Source organism: Acomys minous, assembly GCF_964271855.1.
Source record: "Acomys minous genome assembly, chromosome: 20".
Taxonomy (NCBI): Eukaryota; Metazoa; Chordata; class Mammalia; order Rodentia; family Muridae; genus Acomys; species Acomys minous.
In genome coordinates, this window is record NC_140502.1 from 10,297,434 (window position 1) to 10,314,892 (window position 17,459).

General features: G+C 49.3%; 1 protein-coding gene across 2 annotated transcripts in view; it reads left to right on the forward strand.

Annotated features, from left to right (window-relative positions):
• The window catches only part of BRSK1 (BR serine/threonine kinase 1), a 58,416-nt gene that overhangs the window by 25,190 nt on the left and 15,767 nt on the right, over positions 1 to 17,459 (forward strand). The window contains exons 1-7 of one of the 2 annotated variants that reach the window (XM_084770305.1): positions 5,608 to 5,997; positions 7,498 to 7,592; positions 7,712 to 7,797; positions 9,900 to 10,040; positions 13,204 to 13,320; positions 13,431 to 13,464; positions 13,552 to 13,620. In XM_084770305.1, the coding sequence (XP_084626431.1) occupies positions 5,862 to 5,997; positions 7,498 to 7,592; positions 7,712 to 7,797; positions 9,900 to 10,040; positions 13,204 to 13,320; positions 13,431 to 13,464; positions 13,552 to 13,620 (678 nt within the window). In that variant the 5' untranslated portion in view covers positions 5,608 to 5,861. Of the gene's footprint in view, positions 1 to 5,607; positions 5,998 to 7,497; positions 7,593 to 7,711; positions 7,798 to 9,899; positions 10,041 to 13,203; positions 13,321 to 13,430; positions 13,465 to 13,551; positions 13,621 to 17,459 lie in introns of those variants that run through there. The other variant, XM_084770306.1, reaches the window with a different exon arrangement.

The following is a 17,459-nucleotide window of genomic DNA, read 5'->3' on the forward strand; positions in this document are numbered from 1 at the left end:
GCGTTCTCTGTGTAGCCTTGGCTGTCCTGAACTCACTTTGTGGACTAGGCTGCCTCTGCCTCCCAAATGCTGGGATTAAAGGTATGTGCCACTGTGCCTGGCTTTTGTTAATTTATTTATTTATTTATTTATTTATTTTGGTTTTTCGAAACAGGGTTTCTCTGTGTAGCCTTGGCTGTCCTGGACTCACTTTGTAGTCCAGGCTGGCCTCGAACTCACAGCGATCCGCCTGCCTCTGCCTCCCGAGTGCTGGGATTAAAGGCGTGCGCCACCACGCCCGGCTTTTATTTTTTTATTTTATTTTATTTTTTATTTTAATTTATTTATGGGGGCGGCTGGAGAGATGGCTCAGAGGTTAAGGGCACTGACTGCTCCTCCAGAGGTCCTGAGTTCAATTCCCAGCAACTACATGGTGGCTTCCAGTCATCTATATGTATGCCTGGTGTGCAGGCATACATACAGGCAAAGCACTGTGTACATAATAATTAATAAATATTTTTAATGAATAAATATTTTAAAAATGTATTTATTTTTTGTTTTTGTTGTTGTTGGGGTTTTTTGTTTTTTTTGTTGTTGTTGTTGTTTTTTGTTGTTGTTGTTGTTTTGAGACAGGGTCTCTCTGGGTTAGCCGTGGTTGTCCTGGACTCACTTTGTAGACCAGGCTGGCCTCGAACTCACAGCGATTCACCTGCCTCTGCCTCCCTGAGTACTGGGATTACAGGCGTGCCCCACCATGCCCGGCGCAGGAGTCCTTCTTTAGGCCTCTGATACAAAGCTGTTTCCCATCCCTTCAGCAGCTTCTAGAAGCTTCCCTGATCCCTTAGCTTGTGGCTACGTTCCTTTGTCCTCTGCTTACACTGTCTCATCGCCTTGGCTGCCTCTCATTCCCTATCATCCTTCTTACAAGGATCCCAGGATTTCCCACACCCACCAAGACATACCAGGATGTTGTAGCTCCTTAGCTGAGAGCAGGGAGTGGTAGCGCATCCTTTGAACTCAGCACTCAGGATGCAGATGCAGTCAAACCTCTGTGAATTCGGGGACAGCCTCATCTGTTTAGCAAGTCCCAGCCCAACCAAGGCTTATATGTAAGGCCCTGTCACTCAACCCCCCCTCCCAAAAAAAAATCCCTAACTGAATCTCATCTTCAAAATTTCTTTGGGCATTAAGGTCACATATTCACAAGGTTTGAGTGTGGGAACTAGATTGTATGGGTCTACGTATAGTGTATGTGTGTATAATGATATTACATGATGTTACATAATATAAATTACATATAGCATATTTAAATATATATATTACATATACACACAATGTTGATAGCCTAGATGAAAGCTCCCATACATACTATGAAAGTCACAGTATGATACATAAATACATACATAAATATATAAACCTATGTATAACCTATAAGGAATGAGATCATATAATTTTTCCACCTCTACTGAGACTCTCCAGAGTAAAAGGGGCCCTATATATAAATAATAGCATATACCTGTAATCATAGTACTTGAGAGGAAGAGAAATTCAAGATTAGTCCAGCTATAGAGCAAGTTCAAGACCAGCCTGGGCTACAGAGATCCTGTTTCAAAAAAGAAAAAAAAACAAGCAAACAGGCCAGGCGTGGTGGCGCACGCCTTTAATCCCAGCGCTCGGGAGGCTGAGGCAGGTGGATCGCTGTGAGTTCGAGGTCAGCCTGGTCTACAAAGCAAGTCCATGATAGCCAAGGCTTCACAGAAAAACCCTGTCTCGGAAAAAAAAAAAAAAAGTCAGGGTGTGGGGCTGGAGAGATGGCTCAGTGGTTAAGAGCACTGACTGCTCTTCCAAAGGACCCAGGTTCAGTTCCCAGCACCCACATGGCAGCTCACAACTGTCTGTAACTTCAGTTCCGGGGAACCTGGCAACCTCACACAGACAAACATGCTGGCAAAACACCAATGTAAAATAAATAAATGTAAAAGTTAAAAAAAAAAAAGTCAGGGTGGCGGGGGTGGGGGGTGGGGCGGGGTGGTGTAGAGGGGTCAAGTGAAATAGCTCAGAAGTTAAGAGTACTGGCTGCTCTTCCAGAGGTTCTGAGTTCAATTCCCAGCAACCACATGGTGGCTCACAAACATCTATAATAGGATCTGATGCCCTCTTCTGGCGGGCAGGTGTACATGCAGGCAGAGCACTCAGAAAAAAAAAAAACATAAAAAACAATTTTTTTAAAATTAAAAATCAGCCAAGTAGTGGTGGCACATGGCTTTAATCCTAGTACTTGAGAGGCAGAGAAAAAAGGCAGATCGCTGAGTTTGATTCCAGCCTGGTCCACATAGTGAGCTTCAGGACATCCAAGGGAAACTGTCTCAAAAAACAGGTGGGTGTGGTGGCACATGCCTGTAATCCCAACACTCAGAGGCAGGGAGATCTCTGTGAGTTCTGAGGCCATCCTGCTCTACAAAGACAGGCAAGGCTACATAGACAAACCCTGTCTTTTTATTATTCTACTTATTTATTTATTTGTTTCTTTCTTTATTTGTTTATTTTTTGGTTTTTCGAGACAGAGTCTCTTTATGTTGCCTTGGCTGTCCTGGACTCACTTTGTAGACCAGGCTGGCCTCGAACTCACATCGATCCACCAGCCTCTGCCTCTCAAGCACTGGGATTAAAGGTGACCGCCACTATGCCCGGTGACAAACCCTGTCTTGAAAAACCAAAAAAAAAAAAAATTAAAATTAAAATTAAAAAAAACAAACCAAACAAAACAAAAAAACCCACAACCAACCAACCAAACCAAGACTAAGAAATAAAGCAATAAAAACCCAAGGAGGACAGCTCCTGAGAAATGACACTAGAGGTTGGCTTTTTGTTTTGTTTTGTTTTGTTTTATTTTTTTATTTTTGAAACAGGTTTTGATTGTGTAGCTATGGTTGTCTTGGAACTAGCTCTGTCCACTAGGCTGGCCTTGAACTCCTAGGGATCCACCTGCCTCTACCTCCAGAGTGCTGGGGTTAAAAAGGCATGCGCCAACACTGCCACTGCCTCTCAACAACATGTATGTGTAAAACAGATGAAAATTAAATTACAGAATATCAGACATAACCCAAAGGCCCTATCCAGGTGCTTTTCTTGTCTCCTTGCCTTTGCTCACTCTGGACACTGGGCCTCCTCAGTGTTGCTAAGATACGACCCAGCATACTCCTGCATCAGGACCTCAACGGTTCTCTTTCTCCACCTAGACCACTCCTTTGCCTTTTGTCTGCATGATTCCTTTTACTCCCCAGCCATCTTACCTAATTAATACCTGCGTCTAGAAACATTTTCCAGGAGAAATGGATCAACGAGCAAGAGCCCTTGTTCTTCAAAGACCTAGTTCAGTTCCTGGAGGCCACTCTGGGCAGCTTCCATCTTCCTGGAACTCCAACTCCAGGCCGTCCAACATCCTCCCCTGACTTCCAAGGGCACCCAAATGCACACGCTCATGAACACACACGCCTTTGTCTTCTTCAATCAGCTGCTGTCTCCACTGTCATGGAAGCCTTGCCGGGAAGGAATTTCATAAATTTTTTGTTTTTTTTTTTTTTTGAAACAGGGTTTCTCTGTTTAGCCTTGGCTATCCCGGACTCACTTTGTAGACCAGGCTGGCCTCGAACTCACAGTGATCCGCCTGCCTCTGCCTCCAGAGTGCTGGGATTAAAGGCCTGCGCCACCACACCCGGCCCGAATTTCATTAATTTAGCACCCTGCTATAGCCTTACCATTCAGAAAAGTATATATCTTAGCCTTGATAGAGATTGCTACAATGAAGATGGTTGAACAGGCTTACCTACTTTTCGAGGCAGGGTTTCTCTGTGCAGCCTTGGCTGTCCTAGACTCACTTTGGAGACCAGGCTGGCCTCAGAGCTCACAGCAATCCTCCTGCCTCTGCCTCCCATGTGCGCCACCATGCCCGGCTTATAGAGATGTCTAATAGGGACTAGATTCCATGTGGTTGAACTCAGATCGATGGTGCTCCCCTGGGGTGTGCCAGTATACCCAAGCCTACATGAGGTTTGGAGGACTTAACAAGCAAAGACTACAAACAACCTGCATTGGTATCTATCTGCTTTACCCATCTAGGTATATGAGGCATTAAAGCATAGTGGCACAGGACTGACTTAAGACAATTTTATTTTATTTATTTATTTATTTATTTATTTATTTATTTATTTTTGGTTTTTTGAGACAGGGTTTCTCTATGTACGCTTTGTAGACCAGGCTGGCCTCGAACTCACAGCAATCCGCCTGCCTCTGCCTCCCGAGTGCTGGGATTAAAGGCGTGCGCCACCACACCCCGGCTGACTTAAGACAATTTTAAATGAATTTTAAAAATTTTATTTTATGTGTATGAGCGCTTGGCTAGACATATACCTGTATAACTATGTGCAGTTGGTGCCCCTGGAGCCAGAGTCCCCTGAAAACTGGAGTTACATATGGCCACGAACTGCCACGTGGATGCTGAGAATCAGATCTGGGTCCTCCGGAAGCAGCCTGGTGCTCTTACTCAGCTGCTGAGTCATCTCTCCGGGACTGTAATCCTGCACTTGAGAGGCAGAGGCAGGAGGATCAGGAGTTCAAGGTCATCTTCAACCCCGGGAGGTTGAGGTCAAGCCCGGGCTAGACTCTGCCTTAAAAACAATAGCAGGATGTGGAGCCCTGATAATAGCGGAAAAAAATTACTTTGCCCAAGGAGAACGGAGTGCCGACCTTAGAGGACACAGAGAAATAAATCACACTAGAGAAATAACTCCCCAAAGCCCTTCCCTTTTCTATCTCAGTCTCCTTTATCCTGTGCCCGCCCCCTCGTCCCCCATGCAAACCCTACAGTCTGTTCCCATCGAAGTGGAGCGTCTTTCCCTCCTCCTGTTAGTACCTGGACCCCTGACAGTTCTTATTTCTCTTTGTGCCCCTCTCCCTACATCTTCCTTTGCGTTTCTGTCTCCTCATCCCATCTGGTCTGTTGTCTACTTATTATCCCTGTCTGCCCTTTTCAGCTCTTTGGGCGGGGGTTTGGCGGGGGACGTGGGGGGCGCGTTCTCACATAGTCCAGGCTGTCCTCAAATGCACTAGATAGCTGAATTGGCCTTGAACTCAGAATTCTCCTTCCATTCTTCCCTTCCTCCGGCCTGTCTCTCCTCCGCCCAGTCTCTGCTACTCTGCATCTTCCCATCTACCAATGCATGCCAGTCAGACTTCTCTTTGTGCCTCCATCTCTGCCTGTCTTCTGGTCCTGTCCCTCTCTCCATCCTTTCAGTCAACCCTCTCTCCTCCAGCATCCCTCCATCCATCCCAGCATCCTCCCACCTCCTCTCCATCAGTCCAGCTTTCAGGCCCGCCCCCTGCCACTCCCCCTCCCCTCTCCGAAAGGGTTAACTGTGGGGAAGGGCCGGGAGTCCCCGGATGGTGATGTCAGCGTGCCGGAGAGAAAGAACGAGGTGGCGGGGGGAGGAGGAGAGGAGGAGGAGGCGGAGGAGAGAGGGCGCGTGGGGGGGCGGGGGGGATCTCGGCCTGCAGCATCCGCTGGCCCCGCACTTCAGACCCCCCCTGCAGGGGGAGGCACAGGAAGGGGGGGGGCCGGCCAGGGACGGGCTGGGGAGGGGGGGCCGTGCAGCCCCCCCGGCCATGCTGACTCCAGGGGCCTGACCCCCCCGGCAGCCCCCCCTCCCCCAGCTCTGCGGCCCACCGACTGGGGGGGCCAGCCCAGCCCCCTGGGGACCCCCGGAGAAGTGGGGAGCAACCGGGGGGGCCGGGACGGAGGTGTCGCCGGCCCCCACCGGAGGAACGGGGCGACGGGCCGCAGGGGGGGCGGCCGGGGGACCGGTCGGGCCGGGACCAAGGGCACCATGTCGTCCGGGTCCAAGGAGGGTGGCGGGGGCTCCCCCGCCTACCACCTCCCACACCCACACCCACACCCACCCCAGCACGCCCAATATGTGGGCCCCTATCGGCTGGAGAAGACGCTGGGCAAAGGACAGACAGGTGAGCTTAGAGCCAAAGCGGGCACCTGGGGCGGGGGCGGGGTGCAGGAGGGGGCAGAGGGCGGGATCATGGGTATTTAAAGGGCAGACCCCTGGGTCCCGCATAGAAAAGGGGCTTGGGTCCCGAGTTCCAAGTGCCTACGGTGTACAGATGTTGGGAGTCTGATTCTGGGGCCTCGAGAGGGCAGGGGTCTGGGACTTCTGCGTCCGAGGGAGACATAGGGGTCTGAACTCTTGTGGCTCAAATAACCCTATGGGGGGGGGCGGATGTTGGAGGGGCTTCAGAAAGCAGTGGGGATGTAGACCCGTTGCGGGTGTGGGGCCCCCCGGCTGATTCTGCAATCAGAGGCAGGCGGGTGCTGCAGTACAGCCGCAGGCAGGGTGGAGGTGCGGGCAGGGTGGAGGTGCGTCCATCCTGAGAGAGGCTGCTTTCCTGTCTGTCCCTCTTCTTACGCTCAAAAGGAACCACTTGCGCTCCGGGCAGCTAGCTTGGAGCCCTAAGGTGCGAGGTCGACCACATTCTCCCTATTTCGCACAGTGTGGAAATTGGATGGAGAGAGGTAGCCTGTAGGAAGCTCAGCTCCCAGGAGTTGGTCCTGGAAAGCAGGGTTGTCTTTGGTTGATGCTGACTGTGGTCACAATCACCTCCTCCTGGCCAGTGAGTGTGGGTCGAGGTGAACTGGGAGCTGACCTCCAGTGTTCCAGGGGTCCTGAGTCCCTGTGAAGCTGAGCTCGAGGCCCGAGATAGGAAAGGGAGGTCAGACCTTTTACATCCTGGTAGTAAGAGTGTGAAGTGTTGTTGACCTCGATTCCTGAACTGTGGATGGAGGAGGGGGTCAGGAACTTGGACGGGAAAAGGCTGGACCCAAGACTTCTGGGTCTGAGGGAGGAGGGCTGAGATCCGGATTCCTGGGATTGAGAAGAGGGTACATAAGTTGCTGAAGATTCTCAGGAGTGACCAGAGATCCCTGAGTGGGAGACCTTTGGAATTTGCATGCTTTTGACCATGGCAGCTAATTTTTTTTTTTTTTGAAGAGTTAAAAGAAAGAAAGAAAAAAAAGATAATTGCAGGGTTGGGGATTTGGAAGGAGGCTTGGGAAAGAAGAAAATTTGAGGGAACTTTTTTTGTGAGAGGATGGGGTTTCTGAAACCTGAAAGGCAGAGAACCCAAGGGAGTGACGGGCTTGGTGGAGAGAGCAAGGACGCAGACCGAGAGAAAGAAAATATGGAAAGATGAAGTTGGGCGGACATACCAGAAGGCCAGAGGGTCAGAGTGAAAGGCCAGAGGAGGCTGGCGAAAGGGGGTATGGGCAGGAAGTTGTGTTTTGTAGGAATGGCGCTCTCAGCTACCAGTCCAAATGCAGCAGATTCGAGTAGCCATGCCGGGGGTGTGGGGGGTGGGGTGGGGGAGTGAGGTGGTGGGGGCGTTGGGGGATGCTGACAGCTTAAGAGCTGAGAAGGGCTCCAGGAGAACACCCCGTTTTCCAAACCCGATCTCCAGGGCTGGTTAAACTTGGAGTCCACTGCATCACGGGCCAGAAGGTCGCCGTCAAGATCGTGAACAGGGAGAAGTTGTCAGAATCGGTGCTGATGAAGGTGCGCTTTCGCGCGTTCATGCGTGCGTGCGTGCGTGCGTGCGTGCGTGCGTGCGTGCGTGCGTGTGTGTGTGTAGGGAGGTCACGCTGACCCCTTCTCTTGTGTCCCTGGCCCCTCAGGTGGAGCGGGAGATCGCCATCCTGAAGCTCATTGAACACCCGCACGTGCTCAAGCTCCACGACGTCTACGAGAACAAGAAATATTTGTAGGTATTTATAGACGCCCAGCCCCTCTGTCCTTCCCTCCCCGAGTCACAGAGACTTTTCCAGAAGTAGGACCTAGTTAGTATAGCCCTGCAAAGCTCAAGCTTCTGGGCCAGAGAAGGTTGGTAGAGCGCTTCTGTAGAATGCAGGCCCCCTCCCCCCCCCCAGTTCGACCCCCAGCACTGCACAAACTGGATGTGACTGCACATGTGTGTAATCTCAGTGACGTGAGGCAGAACTATCAACAGTTAAAGGTCATCCTCAGCTACGAGCTACTTGTGACTGGGACTTTTTATTTATTTTTTAAAGATTTATTTATCATGTATACAGTGCACATTAAATCACATTATAGATGGTTGTGAGCCACCATGTGGTTACTGGGAATTGAACTCAGGACCTCTGGAAGAGCAGTCAGTGCTCTTAACCTCTGAGCCATCTCTCCTGCCCCGACTGGGACCTTTTTTTTTTTTTTTTTTTTTTTTTTTTTTAAATTTTTAATTTTTTTTTTCCTTTAACTTATAGACTGGGTCACTGCTTAGTCTTTCCCTTGGGTATAGGAAGATCCTGCAGTCCACATCAGGCCTGGCACTATTAACAGGACAACAGAGTGGTCCTGTGTGGAGGACAGAGGCTGAGCCTCTTTTTTGGTTGTTTTGTTTTTGTTTCTCGAGACAGGGTTGTTTCTCTGTGTCACAGCTCTGGCTGTCCTAGAACTCACTCTGTAGACCAGGCTGGCCTCGAACTCACAGAGATCCGCCTGCCTCTGCCTCCCAAGTGCTGAGATTTTAAAGGCCTGCGCCACCACTGCCTGGCTGAGGCTGAGCCTCTTGTTGCCTCAGCATTCTGAGTAACCCGGTTTACCAGCCTCTACCAGCCAAGCTAGCTGCCTCTTTCTTCCTGAGGAAGTTAGGGTTAGCATTGACCTTGTAAAGCCTGAAGGATCCTTCCAAATTCTCACTCTTAGGACATCCGAGGTCTCTCCTATCCCAATATCACTTCTGATGGAGGAGTCCTGAGTCAGTATCATAAAAGTCCATTACCACCCAGTTAAGATGGGGGTGGGGTTAGCTCTTCGGCTTCAGAGAATGACTCTTTGTCCAGACGCTGATGGCCCAAAGACCAGCTGGACTGGACAACCGGAGAGGGCACTCCCAACCTCCCCAGTGTGTAGGACAAAGCCACTACTCCAACATCCATCAGACTGGTAGGACAGGCATCCTGCACCCCCCCCCCCTTTGAAGCAGTGCCCAGCCCCAGTTCCTCATGGGAGTTGTAGTCCTTAGGCTTCCCAGGTGTGGAGGCAAGAAGAAGCCATTGTCTCCACAATTGATAGTTACCACTCCCACTCCACCATAAGGGCTGAGAGAGGGCTCATGAGAGTTTGGGCTTCACATGGAAATCTAGCGGGCCAACGGCTTGGAAATCGAGTTTTTGTTTCCTGGGAGCTGATAGGAACTGGGGGTTAAATCTTTCAGAGCCTGATGGGATTTGGAGTCTCTAGAATCCAGGTGGCTGATGGGAATTGGGACTCTATGTCCCAGAGGCTTATGGGAGTTGGGAGGGTGTTTTTGTTTGGTTTGGTTTTTAACTTCTTTGAATTGTCAGGAGTCGTAGTTTCTCTTTGATGTGCACTGTAATTGTTACTGCCCAAAACTGAATGAGAGCTTGGATTTACTCACAAGCTAGTGAGAATTAAAAGCTAGGCCTGGGGGTTAGGGGTTGGGGGGGGGGGAAGGTTGTGCTAATGGGAGGAGGGTCTTTATTTCCCAGAGTTCTGTGGGAATTGTGGTTTCTGATCTCAGGTGTCAGTGGAGTTGCTTTATCTCCAAAAACAACCAAGGGTTTCCTTGGGAATCTAAGCTACCCAGGGCTGGTGGGAATTGAGTTTTGGTTTCCTAGAGACGTGTGGATATTGGAATCGCTTCTCCTGGAGGCTTGTGGCAATTGGAGTCTCTTTTCCCAGGGACTCAGTAGCAGTTGTAAATTCTTCCTTGCAGAGAGAGACTGGTGGGAATTGAGGCCTCTCTGTCTTCAGTGAAGGGAGACCAGGCCTTGGTCCTTCAACGTGCCCGTTCCAGCCCTCGGCCCCATCTTTGTCTTTCAGATACCTGGTTCTGGAGCATGTTTCTGGCGGTGAGCTGTTTGACTACCTAGTGAAAAAAGGGAGGCTGACACCCAAGGAGGCCCGGAAGTTCTTCCGCCAGATCGTGTCAGCACTGGACTTCTGCCATAGCTACTCCATCTGGTGAGGGGACAGCTGCGGTAGGGAGGTGGCTGAGGGTGGCCTAGGGGGCTGGTCCCCGCAGCCACATGAAGGGCTGTGCAGAAACCAGTGTGGTTAGCCCTCAACCCTAACTTTTTTTTTTTTTTTACAATTTTTGTTATTGTAACTCAGACCATACCATTTACCCTCGTGAAAAAGTATACAATTTAGTGGTTTTAAATACATTTGCAGTCTTCTGCATGGTTGCTATGTAATTTTAGAACATTTTTTAAGTGTGTGTGTGTGTGTGTGTGTGTGTGTGTGTGTGTGTGTGTGTGTTTGGCTTTGACATGTTAGGCGAACACAACCATTTGTGATACATCTCCAGCTTCCCCCCACCCCCACCTTTGTGTGTGTGTGAGAGAGAAACCGGGTTTCATAAAGCTTCTCTCTATGTGGACTAGACTGCCCTCAAACCCATTGCAGTCTCCTCCTGCCTCAGCAGATGTTCACCACCACATGCAGCTCTCCATTTGGAGGGTTTTTTTTTTATTTGTTTGTTTTGGTTTTTTTTACCTTTTGTTTTTTACTGATGTGGGTGTAAGAGAGAGGATGTGCATGCATGTGTGCAACCGCGTCAGGGGACAACTTTGAGGAGCCTGTTCTCTCTACTTGGTGGGTCCTGTGGGTCCAACCAAGGGCATCAGGCTTTGAGGCAACTGCCTTACACCTCCCTCCCCGAGCCATCTTCTCAGGACTTCTGTCCTGCTTAAAACTAACCCAAGGTCACTACACTTCTAGCCAACGGTTTCTTTTAGAAGTTACACAGTTGTTTTTTTGTTGTTGTTGTTTGGTTGGTTGGTTGGTTGGTAGGTTTGGTTTGGTTTGGTTTTTGGGTTTTTTGTTTTTTGTTTTTTTGTTTTTTTTTTTTTTGAGATAGGGTCTCTCTGTGTAGCCTTGGCTGTCCTGGACTCGTTTTGTAGACCAGGCTGGCCTCGAACTCACAGGGATCCACCTGCCTCTGCCTCCCAAGAGCTGGGATTAAAGGCGTGCGCCACCACTGCCCAGTGTTAGAAGTTACACAGTTTTATCTCTTGCATTTAAACCTGGGGTCCCTTAAGTTCATAATTGGGTTTGATATGAAGTAAGAATCACAGTTCATGTGTTTGACATATGAATATCCCTACACTGAGAGAGAGTTCTGTTCCTCAGTGACTTTTGCCTTCAGCCCGGAGAAGTTGTGATGCATTTAGGATGAGGTAGTTCCTACCTGTAATGCTAGCCGTCAGTCAGGAGCAGGAGCTTCACTGAGAGTTCAGCACAAGCACAATCTATAGAAAGAGTCCTAGGCCAGCCAGGGCTCATGGAAAGACCCCCGGCTTTAAAAACAAAAGGGGCAAGCCGGGCGTGGTGGCGCACGCCTTTAATCCCAGCACTCGGGAGGCAGAGGCAGGTGGATCGCTGTGAGTTCAAGGCCAGCCTGGTCTATAAAGCGAGTCCAGGACAGCCAAGGCTACATAGAGAAACCCTGTCTCAAAAAAAACCAAAAAAAAAAAAACAAAAACAAAAACAAAAGGGGCAGAGGCTAAAGAGATTTCTCTTTGGTTAGAGAGGATCCAAGTTCAAGTCCCACCACCTGTATCTGAAGCCTTACAACTGCTGTAGCTCCAGCTTCCAGAAGATGAGATGCTTCTGGCTTCACCAGACACCTGCAATCACATGCGCGCTCTCCTCCCTCTCTCTCTCTCTCTCTCTCTCTCTCCCTCTCTCTCTCTCCAGACACCTGCAATCACATGCTCTCCCTCTCACCAGATACTTGCAGTCTCATGTGTTCTCTCTCTCTCTCTCTCTCTCTCTCTCTCTCTCTCTCACACACACACACACACACACAGAGTGACACATACAGAAAAGATAAATCTGTTCGCTTGGTTGGTATCTCTGTGTAGTCTTGGCCGTCCTAGAACTCGCTCTATAGATCAGACTAGTTTCGAACTCACAGACAACCTCCTACCCAGCTAAAATAAATCTTCTAAAAAGACAACTAAACTCAGAGTATTTAAATTACATTCAACGCCCTTTTTGAAGAGACAGGGTGTGCAGCCCTGACGTCGAAGACTATACAGCCTGTAGGGGCAAACAGTCAACATATTGTGTGTGACCCACTTACTGACCACTCCAAATAGAAACTGCGGAATTCTACAGCCCCATTTCCCTCCCGATTTGACCCTTAAATCTGGAGGAGTTTGATCCAGAAATAGAAAGGTCCTAAGGAAGGAACCAGTTGCCTGCTTTGACAGCTTGGGCGTGATGGTGCAGGCCTTTAGTCACACACAAGAAAGCTGGCCTTGATGGCATGTATTTGTATTTGTAATTCTTGAACATGAGACCAGGATTTCAAGGCTATCCTCAACTGCATACTCAGTATGAGGCTAGCTTGAGCTACGTGATGCCTTTTCCCTAAAAAATACTAGAAGTATCTCACCTTAAGAGAGAGTGAGCCGGGGTTGGGGATTTAGCTCAGTGGTAGAGCGCTTGCTAGCAAGCGCAAGGCCCTGGGTTCGGTCCTCAGCTCTGGGAAAAAAAAAAGAGAGAGAGAGAGAGAGAGTGAGCCAGGTGGTGATGGGGCACACCTTTAATCCCAGCCCTCAGGAGGCAGAGGCAGGCGGACCGCTGTGAGTTCCAGATCTGGTCTACAAAGCGAGTCCAGGACAGTCAAGGCTACACGGAGAAACCCTGTCTTGAAAAACAAAAACTCCAGGGCTTCTGCTCAAGCTATGGCACCAGCCAAAGACAATACGTGCAGTAAACATCGAACCCCTACCCAGATCTAGCCAATGGACAGGACACTCTCCACAGTTGAGAGCAGAGTGGGGACTGACTTTCACAGGAACTCTGGTGCCCCATATTTGACCACGTCCCCTTGATGGCGAGGCCCGGTGGCACTCAGAGGAAGGATAGCAGGCTACCAAGAAGAGACAGGGGGAGGAGGTCCCCCTCACTCACAGTCACAGGGGAGGGGAATAGGGTGAAAGCGGGAGGGAGGGAGGAATGGGAGGATACAAGGGATGGGATAACAATTGACAGGTCATATGAATAAATTAATAAAAAATAAATTAAACAAAAACAAAAACAAGAGAGAGTGAGGGAGTAGGGATGAGCTTTGGGGGGCGGGCATCCAAAGCTGAGCTCCACCTGTTTGTCTCAGTCACAGAGACCTAAAGCCAGAGAACCTGCTGCTGGATGAGAAAAACAACATCCGCATCGCAGACTTTGGCATGGCATCCCTGCAGGTGGGGGACAGCCTCCTGGAGACCAGCTGCGGGTGAGTGGGGGACTCCCGCCCGGACCCCAAGCTCCTGGGGGAGGGAAGAAGCTGGCCAGGGCGCATCCCCTTCATTCCACTGCCTCTCTTTATCCTTCTCTTTCCTCCAGGTCCCCCCATTACGCATGTCCAGAGGTGATCAAGGTGCGTGAGGAGGGGCAAGGGGAGGCGAAGGGGAGTGGACAGGGTGGGAAAGAGATGGCAGCTGAAGTGACAGCCTTTGCCTTTCAGGGGGAAAAGTACGATGGCCGCCGGGCAGACATGTGGAGCTGTGGAGTCATCCTGTTTGCCCTGCTTGTGGTAGGTGCCTTTTGCTGCTACTGCTGTCTTTCTAGAACAGCGTCACCCAGGGCAGCAGAGAACATGCATTCTCACCGACTAAAGAGTGTGTGTGTATGTGTGTGTGTATGTGTGTGCATGTATCCATGTGTGATTGTCACCCAGGGAAGCAAAGAACCTTATGTGCATTTTCACTTCCTAAAGCATGTGTGTGTGTGTGTGTGTGTGTGTGTGTGTGTGTGTGTGTGTGTGAGATCCAGGGGAGCATAGACCCTTACATGCATTCTCACTTCCTAAAGCGTGCATGTGTGCCTGTGTATGCATGTGTCCATGTGTGATTGTCACCCAGAGGAGCATAGAACCTTATGTGCATTTTCACTTCCTAAAGCACACGCGCACGTGTGTGTGTGTGTGTGTGTGTGTGTGTGTGTGTGTGTGTGTGCGTGTGTGTATGTGTGTGAGATCCAGGGGAGCATAGACCCTTACATGCATTCTTACTTTCTAAAGAGTGAGTAAGTGTGTGTGTGTGTGTGTGTGTGTGTGTGTGTGTGTGTGTGATCACTCAAGGGAGCATAGAACTTTACGTGCATTCTCACCTCCAGGGTTACCTCCTAAAGAGTGAGTGCCTGTGTATGTGTGTGCTCACGCCTGTGTGAGTGTCATCCAAGGGAGCATAGAACCCTACATGCATTCTTACCTCCTAAAGAGTGTGTGTGTGTGTGTGTGTGTGTGTGTGTGTGTGTGTGAAGCTGGGCGTGGTGGCACACGCCTTTAATCCCAGCACTCAGGAGGCAAAGGCAGGCAGATTGCTGTGAGTTCGAGGCCGGCCTGGTCTACATGGTGAGTTCAGGGCATCCAAGGATACACAAAGAAACCCCTGTCTCAAAAAAAAAAAAGAGAGAGAGAGAGAGAGTGTGTGTATATGTGAATAAGTGAAAGAGATGAAAGAGATTTCCCAAACAAATATAAATATAAATATATAAAACAAACATTTTATGTGTGTTGGGGGTGAGAGCTCTTAAATATTTGTATGCATGTGTGACTGCTGGATATATATTTATCTGTATGAATATGTGATTTCTTGAATATATGTAGATGTTTGTGAGAGGGAGGGATCTTGAATATGTGTGTGGATGATTAAATGAATCTCTCCCAAATACATGTGTGTATATGTGTGATCCCTGGAAAATATGTATGTATGTGTGACCCCATGAACATAACCATGTGTGTGTGTGTGTGCGCGCGCACGCACATGTGATCTCCCGTGTGTGTGTCAGACCTCCAACTCCCACATATATGTGTGGATTTTTATACAGACCAGTGGTTCTCCACCTTCCTAATGTAGCTCTTTAATACTCATGTGGTGGTGATGCCCCGCCCCCCACCATGAAATTATTCTCATTGCTAGTTCATAACCGTAAACTTGCTACTGTTATGAATTGTAATGTAAATATCGGTGTTTTCCATTGTCTTAGGCGACCCCTGTGAAAGGGATCATGACCCACAGGTTGAGAACCACTAATATAGAAAAGGACAGGCACTGTATCCTGTCTCCCAGGCTAGCCTTAAACTCATATATATAGGCAAGGATGGCTTTGAGCTCCTGATTTCTCCTGCCTCTACCTCCCAAGTGCGTTAGATGACAGGTTTGTACCACCACACTCCATTTGTGCGGTGTTAGGGATTGAACCCAAGGCTCTGCATGCTAGGCCTAGACCACCCGCCCATCCCTGGTACTTCTGTGGTTTACCTCGTGAGTATCAAGACCTCTCTAACCGCTCAGCCCTATGACCTTGGCCATTTCTCCCCGAAGCCTCCAGAGCCTCCTTCTGTCCTCTTCTGCCCCCTCCCCCAGGTCGGATCGTGTGGTAAATGCTCTTCTTCCTGGCCATGGTCTGGGTTGTTGCATAATTCTTCACGTCTTATCTCCCTTCCTTGTCTGTCATAAGCCCCTCAAGGTTGGGGCTCATATCAGTGGCTTTCGTCTCTGTACATGTGTTTAGTTGACATCTTTGAAGACCTAGGGTTGTCAGCCACGAACCTCTTAACATAGCATGCATTAATAACTCACTCAGAGCAAGCGTTCTTTTTTTTTTTTTTTTTTTTTTTTTTTTGTTCAGTCAGGGTTTCTCTGTGTAGCCTTGGCTGTCCTAGAACTCACTTTGTAGACCAGGCTGACCTCGAACTCACATCAATCCGCCTGCCTCTGCCTCCCGAGTGCTGGGATTAAAGGCGTGCGCCACCACGCCGGGCTGGCAGAGCAAGCGTTCTTCTGAGCATGCGTGCCTGTGTATATATGTGGGTGTCTGTGGGAACTAAAAGAGGGTGTCAGATCCCCTAGAGCTGGAGTTACAAGTGGGTAGAAACATCCTAGTATGGCTGCTGGGAGCAGAGCTTGGGTCCCTGGAAGAGCAGTACGTACTCTTAACAACTGAGCCATCTCTGTAGCCCCCTGAGTGTGTTTGTTGGTTTTTAAGGTTTATTTGTATTTGCTGTGTATCAGTGTTTTACCTGCATGTATATCTGTGAACCGTGTGCTTGTCTGGTACCTGGGGATGCCAGAAAGGGTGTCTAAATCCCCTCAAATTAGAATTATGGACGATTATGAGACACTGTGGTATTGCCCTTAAAGAGCAACAAGTACTCTTAACTGTTGAGCCATCTCTCTAGACCGACCCAACTTGGTTTTGGGGGATTTGTTGTTTGGGTTTTTGTTATTTTGTTTGGGTTGTTGTTGTTGTTATTGTTGTTGGTGTTGGTGGTGGTGGTGGTGGTGGTGTTGGTGGTTTGGTTTCTGGAGACAGGGTTTCTCTGTGGATAGCTCTGGCTGTCCTGGAACTCACTCTATAGACCAGGTTGGCCTTGAACTCGCAGAGACCCGCCTGCCTTTGTGTGCACCACCACTGCCCAGCTTCAGACCCAGTTTTTAGGTGTTTTTGAAACAGAGTTTCATATAACCCAGGCTGACCTCAAACTCACTGTGTAGCTGCCCTTGAACTCCTGTTCTCCCTGCCGCCGTCCGTGCCCAGTAGATAACGTACAATGCCAACCCCAGGGCTTCGGATATGTTAGGCAAGCTCTCTGCCCACCCACTGGGCTAGATCTCCAGTCCCAGCCCCTCAGCTTTCTGTTGTCAATGGGGAAAATCTCTCCCTCCTCATCCTGGACAAGTAAGTCACTCTCTTTGTGTAAGCGTCAGTGTCCTCAGAGACCCAGCGTGAATAATTATAGCACCAGCAATTGTGAAGATGTAAATTAAATGCAAGATCCCAGGTTCCACTCCCAGGACCGCAAAACAGACTAGCAACAGAAAGCGCATCAAAAACAACTTAGGGTAATGATTGGTTGACCTTGATGAAAAAAAAAGGCTGTCTGTGAGCAGAGGGCAGAAGGAACCGTGCTGGTTTGGAGCAAAAGCAAGAGTTCACCATTCCAGGACTCACTAACTCACTGTCCACAGGGCTTGTGTAAAATTGGACTTCTGAGGGTAATGAGGACCAGCTCCGCTGTGGCTGGTATTTTTTTTAAATCTGTCCCGTAGCCTTTCCCAATAGAATCCCTGCACCCCTCACACAGAGGCGAGAAGCTGGGGCTCACTGCCAAGGCGTCAGACACCAGAGCCAGTGACCAGCAATAAGGTGCCCTTTCCTCATCTTTCTGTCCATGCCCTCGGGCACCAGGGTCAACCATTTGAAACACTGGGGAAAGCCCTCAGATTCAGCCCTCCCAAGAGCCTTCCTCCGACTCCTCATGTCAGACCAGACCCCCTGCTTGCTCTGTTCCAATCCTGGACATCACATCATCCCATTCCCACCTGTACTCTTTTCCTATTGTTTTCCATTTTATTCCCTTCTTTCCTT